Below are 10,643 nucleotides of genomic sequence, written 5' to 3' on the forward strand. Positions count from 1 at the left end.
GGAACACATGATGATATAGGAGCTCACTCGGAATAGAACCATCTTTTGATTAACTAAAACAACATAACGACTGTACATGATCGTATGTGCAGCAAAAGAAATTAAAAAACAATGTCTTTTTTAGGACGTTTTTAAGACGTCCTAAAGATGTCTTATTTAGCACGTTTGTCTTTAGACGTCCTAAAGAAGACATCGTTTTTTAATTTCTTTAACAATTGGCATTTTACATTTTGCAATAAACTTTCCAAAAATTTCAAGAAAGACGTTTTAATCATTTAAGTATTTTATGAGCATTTTAACACTGTCAAAAGTAGCCCAGAAGAATATAGAAAAATTAAGATTACCCGTTGGAACGGTCTGAAACGCTCTATTTTAGCCGGGATTTTAATAAATTGTTAACAGGAGCACATGATAATATAGGAACTCACTCGGAGTAGCCATCTTTTGGTCAGCTGTTGCAAAATCACTAACGATAAGTGTACCAACTGCATTAGTCGGTGCACTTACCATCATGTACAGTCGTTATGTTGTTTTAACTGATCAAAAGATGGCTCTGTTTCGAGTGAGCTCCTATATCATCATGTGTTCCTATTACAATTTCATAAAATTCCGAATAAAATGGAGCATAAGAAAGGAGACAGAAATAATACGTCTGCTCTTTTCTAACGCACGAGCTAGTCGAAGCGCAGAGCTCACATGTACGTAGCTTGCGCATGTATGCGATATTAATATTAAAAGACGTTCACGCAAAAATCTTTCAAAAATAAAAATACATGTCAAAAGATATAATCAAAACAAAATAAAATCTGTAAGTATATAAATAATCGCATACGTAAATCTCTTCAAACTTTATTTAGTAGATTTATAGGGAATCTACATACATCGTGCTTTTTTTCAGAAAGCAAAATCAGATGTACTTTGCGTGCTTGTATACTTTTTTTTTATTCTTCTCGCAGCATCTTATGACTATGACATAGCTTCGAAAGCTTGATATACCAAAAGTTATTACATCTTTTTAATATATATATAGCTTTCTTTAAAATTTTCTTTCTCGAATATAATGAAAGTTAATTCTTATTTACATCGAATAAAGTTTGGAAGTAGAATAGGACGATTATCATTTAAAGAGATTAGTAAATGACGTACCATGATTATATGTATGTATACATTACGTTATAATTCGTTAAAAATTTAACAGCAATTCGAACATTCAATGCATGTGTGTTATATTGTTTTTCGCGTTACCTCGCAAATCATAGGTGTATGGTATCACATTTGTGAATAAAGTGTCGCATTGTAAATTACAATGTTATACGTGGAAATTCATTCTTACTTTTTGCCTAAGACATATCTCTTAAAATCTTAAAATTAACTATTCTTATATGGCGCATAAGAAAATGTAATCCGATAGAAACGTGCGTAAGTGTACATTTATTACGACGCTGCTGTATATTTTTCGAATGTAAAAACGTGTTATTATTTTCGCATTAATACGCTTACTTAACAATGTATCGATACTTATGATTTGCGAGAAGAGTAAAGACCGATATAACTTGCGCGAATACGAGAATCGTCATTGCATGCCTGTACTACTCGTCGTCGTTATGCAAATCTGTATTCAACGAAATTATACCGGTTTCAATCAAGATTTCCAAATATTACATAGTACTTAAAATAATACAGAGTTTACTCTAACAATTAGACCTTCTGAATAAGGAATAATCATAACGCAATCGTTAGTAAAATATGAGCGCTATTGCTTTCTATTAATCTCAGTTGGACTAGATTGACAAATAAAAGTATTCCAAAAATCGAAATTCAGCCGACCGATGCGAAGTAATCCTTTCCACAAATGCAGTTATGCGACACTTGATATCGTTACAATATATAATCAATATTATATCTTTTATATTGCTATGTATTTATAATATTCATACACGTATCTTTTGCTAACAACATTGACATGGAGTACTCGTTTTGCATTAATCGTGTAATTGTTATTTCAGGTGTGTCGATATTAAAACTATCTGTATGTTTCAACATTTTGTACACGAGTGTCCCTTATCGTTCTGTACAAGAGAAGTCGTCGGGCGTGAAATTAGTTGTATAAACTAATACGATGGATGGTGAAATCAAATCTAGAGTTAAATGTGTATCTCTCGATGTTTCTTGAAGACATTGTTCTCTTAAATTATAGAAAATTCTAATGTTCGACTTTGAAATAAAACTAAATATTTACAAACGCGTCAATAAAACATACAGTTTACATGCAAATGAGCAATCATTAGAATATGAATTTGTCACAGTTATAGGAGAGACAGAAACTTTGCGATCCTATTAATGTCAAAAACACATGCAATCGCGCTTAACGTGCCTTCTTACGACGTGTATAGAAAAATTCGAATAAACTAAACATATGTTTGTGATCAATATCGCTTATTTTTGATCGATTCGCTTTCACACGCGCTCATGGAATTTAGCATAGAAATACTATAAAAAAATAATATAAAATTATAATTTCATATTTTCTTTGTAACAGCTTAATTTTTTATCTATATTTTTCTATAATTTACAATGACTTTAATACATATTGTTATATATATATATATATATATAATATTAATACATATTATACTTTAATACATATTATTATATATATATAAATAATATTAAATCATAAAAAGATTTAATATTGCCTATGACAATAGACATTGAAGTCGTTGTGTCATGTCATTATTTTATAGAAAGATATGAAATATCTATAAAGCAAAACATAAATATAATATTACTTCTTTTTTATCTCTAGAAAAGTTGTTTTATGAAACAATCAGAAGAAGTTAAAACCAACTATTGTTGTTTCAGCATAGTTTTCATTTCCACAAGCGCATCTAGAAAGTAAAATTTGCATGTTTCCATCAATCAACTTATATATATATGTATATATATTTGAGATCAAAAGATTTCATAAGATATTTTATCAATTGACGTTTTTCTACACTCTCGTTATAAAATGTTGCCATTAAATTCTGGAATGTACAAGCAGTAACTTCCTTTTTTTTCTGCAGTAATTTGTACACACAATTTGGAAGAATCATTAGTTTGGAGTTAAATACTAAATATAATACAAACAGAGCGCTATTACAATTACTCGCGTCAAATAAATTCTTTGTTGCGTAACGATGCTCTAGATTTATTCTCCTAACATATAAAAAGCGATTTTGTGACCTAAATGTTTTTGACGAGATATGCTTGATATAAGCTATGTAACAATTCTTAAATAAATATTAGATATAATATGTAATATTGATTTGTAATCGCAAGTATTGTATTACTATGATAAATATTATACTTTAGCCGTAACAGTAACTGATACAAATAGTTGATCTCAACAGAAGTTGTAATGCCGAGCATGCATAAATGCATTTCAAGAAGCATAACATGGCACTTAAGTCAGGTAAAGTCCTTTATGAACAATAGACTAAACAGTATAAACAGCTGTTACGCAGTATTTAATTTTTCGACTATAATTCTACTGCACAGCATTTGATTTCTTTATACACTCTAATTTGCACAATTTATACACATTTATAGCGATACCATATAGGCTATATTATTCTTTTTATTTTTGCATTTTATGCGAATTTTAATCTTTGTATTTTTCATACGCTTAATTATTTCTCGTATATTAACAAATCTTTAATTATTATTTTACATTGTTACTCTATTCGCTTTAATCTTTGAATCTTTCGATAAGCACAAATGCGCAAGTAAGAAATATATATAGACTTCGAATTATTTTGTTGACAAATTTCTTCACTGAATAGTATATACTGTCAAACTTTAAGTGCGTTTACTTCTTGAAGAAGAAGGTGTCTGATGAGTCATCAGTTGCTATTTATAAATTGCGATCTTTAAATTAGACGTGGAATGGTCAGTAAATGGCAATAAATGAACGTGAGACAAATGGTTAATATTTACAACACGCATTTAGTATAAAGAATCATTATTTTCTAGAATCAGGTAAAGAAAATCTTAATACTATAAATACAAAAAGATGGTGCATCATTGAAACGATCGATCGAGAAAATTATATTAGTTCACTCTTTACCGCCTGACTTTCAAATTATAAACTAGCACTTTCAATCCTTCAACTTCCTTTTTGAGACCCTTTCTATCTATTGGCTATCGCAATTTTTAAAATTACGATATAAAACTCATCTTTTCATCTCTAAAAATCTCTGTGGATCCATTTATTTAATTTATTTATATTGAACGTATTTTATAACTTCCCGTCAAATAATTTAGGCAATAAGGGTTCAATCGATGAATCGAAATATTTGTGCATTGCAATTGTTCAATTGCTCATCGACATCTTTAAGTAGAGTACAGGTGGGATATGCACGTTCGCGGGATGTAACAGTCTTTCACGATGCTTGAAAAAATCGTTATTCGAGGACTGTTGTAACAGAGATTATTCTTTACTTAGAAAGTACGCGAGCGTATATGCGTAATTACTGCCGTATTGGAAAGTCACTTACATGTCTGCGGCAATTCTTTGGTGGCCCAAGAAGTACATCAGGCATAAATGATATGGTGTGTGTACAATTAGCTTCTCATTGGCTGCGATAGCAACATAGTCCCGCTTCTTACAAAAACTTTAAACATACTGAAAATTGTCTTTCTGCGCGAGCAGAGGCAACTTCTCGATGCTCTGCTTGAGATCGAAGCTGTGCAGCCAATCCGAGCTGGGTTTCGCCTTTAATCCGCAGAAGCTGAAGTTACAAAAATCGGCGGCGTTCTGCAGAGCACCGCGATGGAATGGGTTCCCCTGTTTGAAGTGCTTATAGCGACCAGCATTCATTCGTTCGTTCGTTGTCATTCCTAGGACCATGATCTGCGATACGAAAATAATTATAATAATAACGCTTCCTCCGTCTGCGTCGGCAACAATTCATATAAAATCACGATATCATTGTACCTGATAACATTGACACGCCAACAGAGTCCCGACCCAGAAAGAATGAAGAGATGTGTTAGTTGCTACCCACATTACCCAGGCGTCGCACGTAGCCGCGGCTATCAAGTAGTTGTCAGCGCTATGACCATTCGTCAAGTTTGACCAACACTCGAATTGCCAATACTGTACACTAGCGGATAAAATAACGATGCACAGCCCCAGCAATGATGCCAGAAATCCAAGGAAATACTTGTGATTGTGAGCACCTGAAAGTCGGACGCAGTTAAACAATTACATCGCTTTTACGCGGCGTAGATCACAACTCATTATTTTTTACAATAGTGAAAAGGATTAGAAAGAGTAAAATAAATGGGGGAAAAGAATACAATTTAGCATTAAAGTCGAAAAAATAAGATGGAGAAAACTGATTAGTTTCTAATTAATAAAAGCATTGTTTAGCATTAATGTGCTTACCGATGCAATTGTTGACCCATGGACAGTGATGATCGAATCGTGCTATACAACGATCACATGTGGAACAATGCTTAGATCTCATGGGTCTTCTGACTAAACAACTACTGCAGAACCATTGTGGCTCAAAGCCTCCCGATTCGGCCAATTCAATTATCGTCTGGAAATAAAGGTACATTTAATTTTTACGTGTACTTTCGCACGGGTAGCTTTGTGCATAAAAATAACAGGAGCTACATTTAATTTGTCCTCGTGAGTAGCTGTAATAACTCCGGGGTCACCCCGCCAAGACTGCAGGAAACATATCCAAAGAGGAACCGATCCACCGATCAATAACAACCATAAATACCACGCTGCGTGAATACCCAGCCAAAATATCCACGTGAAATATATCCACATCTGGAATTACAATTCGTAATTAGTTTGTATGTTTAATTATATCTAATTCATAATTACAGATACAGATTATGAAAAATATAATTACTCAATAATTTGTTAAGATCTGCACCTGAATGTATTCCAATTTTATATAAATCAATAGAAATATATCTATGGGCCGACAATATTGATAATTTTTAAGCAGCTATTAAACATTTCCATAAATTATCTTACACAAATCTTATTCAACTATTTATTGATAAGAATAACACGAGTTTTTCAACATTTTTTAATATTCTGATTGATATATAGTAAATATCAGTAGCAAATTAAAGTTAGATATTTTCTTATTGCGTTTTGCTAATAATTTTATTCGATCTATATAGGATTGTTTAATACGCTTAAAACTCATCTCTCGAGCTTATCGCGTTATCGGTAATATTACTTATCGCGCTTGACAGCTTATCAGTAACTAATCATACGTAGACGACCTCGGTTATTCAGAACAAATCTCGGATTAAACTTACCTTGGTTGCCAAATAAATCGACATTGGTAAGACGTGAAACAGCCGTTCGTCGAACACGAAATGGTTCATTAGATACACCATTACATAAAGGGTGATGAAGGCACCTAGTTTTAGTAAATAATCCCATCCGCTCTGTAGAACCATACCAATCACATAAAACGCTATAAATGGCGTACCGACCATACAAAACCAACGGATTCTCTGTAAAAAATGCACAATATGTAGAATTAAAAAAATTTAATTTAAGTTTCTGTCCAAATTCTTAAAAGGATATACTGGCTTGGAAAAAAAGTAATATTGTCTCTTAGCATTTTTATTATCTGTTAATATCAGAAATCAGTTCTTTAACACAAATTTAATCAAGATAATAATTAAATTTAATACAAATTTATTTAAGATAATTATTTTTAATATCTTATAAATACAAATATCCAAGTTTTGTTTAGCGGAGTCACTTTTGTTTTAAGCTACGTACACTGACACAATTATATAGCATACCTTATCTCTACACCATGTTCTTGTGCGACCTTGCTTCTCCTTAATTTCGTAAGTGACTTTTGGACCTAGCCATGCGGCACCGATATGCGGGCCCAGCAATGTCATCGGTGTTTCATTTTGGAAATTGGGCAAGTCCAACGAGGCTCCATGCTGCACCAGAGTGTGTATCGCTATGTTGTTCTTCGCTATAATGGCCCAATGCAGGGCGGTGTTACCGTGTAGGTTGTCGGTGAGCGAGTGCGACGCACCTAGAGTCAATAACAGCCGCGTTGGATCTAGACTGTAATAGGAAAGACTTTAAAAGTAACCAAAATAATACCGTTCTAATGAGAGAAACCGCGTCGTTTGTATCAATAATAACTCGATGCTCTATGTACCTATTAACTTTGTAGGCGCTCCACATGAGTGGCGTCATAGCGCTTTTATCCGGCATGTTTGGATTAACGCCTTTCGCCACTAGATACGCCACGATGGCCGTGTGACCGAACTGCGCCGCCAGGTGTATGCATGAGAAGCCTTCGGAGTCCCTCAAGGTCGGATCAGCACCTGCTCTCATCAGTATCACAACTGTGGAGAGATGCCCCTGCCTAAAGGTGCAATCAAACAGTTACTTTTTCTTCAATTTTAATCTCTTATATTAAATAAAAAGAGTGGACCTTATGTGCTACAAAGCTATATAAAATGAGAAAAAAGCTACAAAAAGGTTGGAAGTATGATTCATTTCCAAGTTTCTTAATTAATCTCATTGAAATCATATAATATTTTTCCAGTTTTTCGATAAGAATTGTTTAAACTGACCTTGTAGCCCAATGCAAAGGCGTAGAGGCCAATTCTCCGCCAATAGCATCGACTACAGCTCCCTTTGCAATAAGATATTTAACGATATCTTTACGATTATTTATAGCAGCCCAGTGCAGCAATGTTACAGTCTCCGAATCCGGCTGATTCACATCAGCACCAGCTTCTACCAGTTCTGTCACACGTTCCAATGCCCCATACTGCAAATACATTGTTTTATTCAGCCTCAAACTCCAAAGTTTATCACAAATTTAAGAATCGGCTGCTAAATCGTATTAAATTTACATTTAAAAATAAAGATTATGTGTTTTCGAACTTATTACGACTTTGTGTGTAGCTGTATAAATATAGTGTCCATTTTCTTTGTACATAAATTTAAAACGGTTTGGAAAAACTCAATTCAGTCGTCGAGATTACCTGTGTGGCTCTGACGATATCAAAGGAACTGCAATCCTGCGTGGCAGGTCGCGCTGGTTCCTGATGAAGGCTGCTGGGATCGTCGGGCTCACCCGTACCCTCGCCTTGGCAGGCGGCTTGCATCTGCAGCGCGTACATGCTGCAATTTTCAGGATTGTAACATAGAAAATGTTAGACGTTCGTTTCATGTTGGACAAATCAATTTACAAATCACACAGTGTTGACATAACTTTTAGCAATGAAAATAGGTGCCAATAATTTCAGTATATTTTTGTCTAAAAAGCATTTTTCAATTCTTCTCTTTTCTTCTTTTTTTAAATAAATTACAGACTTCTGATTTTATAGAAAATAACTTTATAAAAATAACTTTATAAAAAAAAACAAATCTTCGGCATTTAATAATGTGTGTAATTATCAAATTTTGTATTATCAGTAATTAGCAAAGTTCGTGCTGTTTTGCTGATAATAAACTTCAAGAAAAACAACATGAACTTTATTGGCTATTTGATAAAATATAATCTTAGCGAATATAATATAAATTCCTAATATAACAAAAAGAATTAATCACAGTTAACAATTAAATGTTAATACAATCCTACTATTTTTTGCTTTTTATAATTTCTTATTTTATTTATTTATCTTTTATTTTTAATAGAAATGGCATTTTTTCTATTTTTTAAAATATATTATAGTATTGTTTTGTCCAATTATTCACAGCACTTTTGTGAATAAGAGTCCTGTATGATTCAGAGATCTTACCTGTAGCTACCTTGATTTAAAAGATTTATAACTCTGGCTCATATATCCAGCGCACATTCCTTTATCACGCACACATCGTCAAAAACACATAGTGTGTATTACTTCCAGCATATCAACGCGTGATTTTGTATTCGAGTCAGTAACAAACGTATGCAGCAGTGTATATAAATTATATTAAATTACATATTGTTGTCAAGGATACGTCATGTCTAGCTATTGTTTACTATGGTTAGCAAATATTGAAAAAGCAATTGGTGATTAGATCTATTATTTAGTTGCAGTTACATTTTCTGCAGTTAAAATGTATGTCAAGTACATATTCATGCTTGGAAAAAAAAATAAGAAAGAAATAGAATAAAATCAGTTTTTTTAGTTGTAATACAATACATCAATTTTGTGCCAAGTAAAATAAATTTAGAATATAAAAGAGAAAAGAAATAGAAAAATTCTGTTATATGTAGCACTTTAATTGCAGTGCATTGAACAGAAAACAACTTGTACAAATGAATGAATTGTTACATATTAGTTAAAATTACTTGTGAGATTTAAATCCTTTTCAAAGAGAAAAACAACTAAACTTGAGATAATTTTATTATGTTCATTGAATTTATATATATATATATAAATATATTTGAAAATAATAATGCATTGAAATGCAACGCAAATTCTATAGATTTATGATCTTGTTCTTGCGCTGTTTAGATATAACATATCTCAATTACAAGAGCAAAATGTCAGTGGCTTCTTCATCAATTACAAACGTTATATCTAATTACAAATGCATCCAAAGTGTAAGTTGTGTCATATACAGAATTAGCAGAAAGCATTAACTCATCCTCTTTCTATTCCCACTTGAGATCACTTGACAAATTCTGAAGTCTAGGTGCAAAGTATTCTATCCTGTTTTTGTCTTTCAATGTTAGATGAGCTGACTCAACGTGGCTCACCCTCGGAATTTGTCCTCGACTCTTTCTCGCCCAGAGAACGAGAGAAACCGAGAAGCGCTCGCCACCCACGCTGATCGATCTTCGGAGCGCGCACAAAAATAAATCGCTTTATATATACGTACGGAATGATAGAGCCTGGCTTACCTCGCTGACGGCGGTGTTTTGCGCTGTTAATGCGTGGTGAACATAGTAGTGCACGACAACGGCGTGTCCGACCTTCGGGGTGCGAGGCGGAGGGTTAGTTTAGGACGAAGAGCACCGTGTATCCGGGGGGTGGGGCGCCGGCATATCACCACACGTATGCACATACACACGCTGCGCTGCCGGGGTTGACCTTTTGCACGGCACCCTCGTGACTCCTCCGCGAGAATCGCGAGTTGTGCCTCCTCTTCTCCGTCCGCGGAACCCGACGAGTGTTTCGGCACGTTTATCTTGAGTGATTGCAAACGTGGGCACCGAAACGCACTAGACCGTCGTGGCGCGCACCCGCTCCGTCATCGCCGCCGTGTTTTTCACGTTTACGCGCTTACGCGACGCGGCCCCGGTATCGACCTAACGCAACGCCGTTTGCACACTCGATCGGCAACATCGGCGAAAATTTCTTGGAAGAATCGACGGGTAAAGAACATCGCAGAGACATCTCGCGCGAGAGTATGTAATTGTCATAGAAAATTCATATCGATATCCAATAAGAAAATTCATTTTCCACATTTCGTTTACGAAGTGTATTCCTGACAAATTGTACCGTAATCAAATAGCGTTTCACAGTTCAGTCTTCAAAGATGGATGTGGTTTTACATCCTTTTATAAATATAAATAGCTTCAGTGAAGATGCATCCAGACAAACTTGCATCGTGCATAAGATTGACCCAATTCCTCATGCATCTTCTT

General features: G+C 34.2%; 1 protein-coding gene across 2 annotated transcripts; it reads right to left on the reverse strand.

Moving 5' to 3' along the window:
- Nucleotides 1-833: 833 nt before the first annotated feature.
- Hip14 (palmitoyltransferase Hip14) lies at nucleotides 834-10,327 on the reverse strand. 2 transcript variants are annotated; one of them, XM_012375259.2, is made up of 10 exons: nucleotides 9,897-10,327; nucleotides 8,047-8,185; nucleotides 7,630-7,829; nucleotides 7,209-7,418; nucleotides 6,832-7,111; nucleotides 6,334-6,534; nucleotides 5,666-5,827; nucleotides 5,432-5,588; nucleotides 4,979-5,223; nucleotides 834-4,894 (listed from the first exon to the last, which is right to left on the reverse strand). In XM_012375259.2, exons 2-10 carry the CDS (start codon nucleotides 8,182-8,184, stop codon nucleotides 4,658-4,660), a joined length of 1,830 nt encoding a protein of 609 aa, XP_012230682.1. In that variant the 5' UTR covers nucleotide 8,185; nucleotides 9,897-10,327; the 3' UTR covers nucleotides 834-4,657. The 2 variants fall into 2 exon arrangements, with proteins under 2 accessions (XP_012230682.1, XP_012230681.1); XM_012375258.2 differs by having other exon boundaries at nucleotides 6,832-7,126.
- Nucleotides 10,328-10,643: the final 316 nt, after the last annotated feature.

This window comes from Linepithema humile, chromosome 6, assembly GCF_040581485.1.
Source record: "Linepithema humile isolate Giens D197 chromosome 6, Lhum_UNIL_v1.0, whole genome shotgun sequence".
In the NCBI taxonomy this organism is placed as follows: domain Eukaryota; kingdom Metazoa; phylum Arthropoda; class Insecta; order Hymenoptera; family Formicidae; genus Linepithema; species Linepithema humile.

Coding starts and splice junctions, on each gene's coding strand:
- Hip14 (XM_012375258.2), bottom strand. CDS start 8,184: ATGTACGCGCTGCAGATGCAAGCCGCCTGCCAAGGCGAGGGTACGGGT. Junction 5,589..5,665: donor CTCACGAGGACAAATTAAAT/GTAGCTCCTGTT, acceptor CTTTATTTCCAG/ACGATAATTGAATTGGCCGA. Junction 4,895..4,978: donor TGGCGTGTCAATGTTATCAG/GTACAATGATAT, acceptor TTCGTATCGCAG/ATCATGGTCCTAGGAATGAC.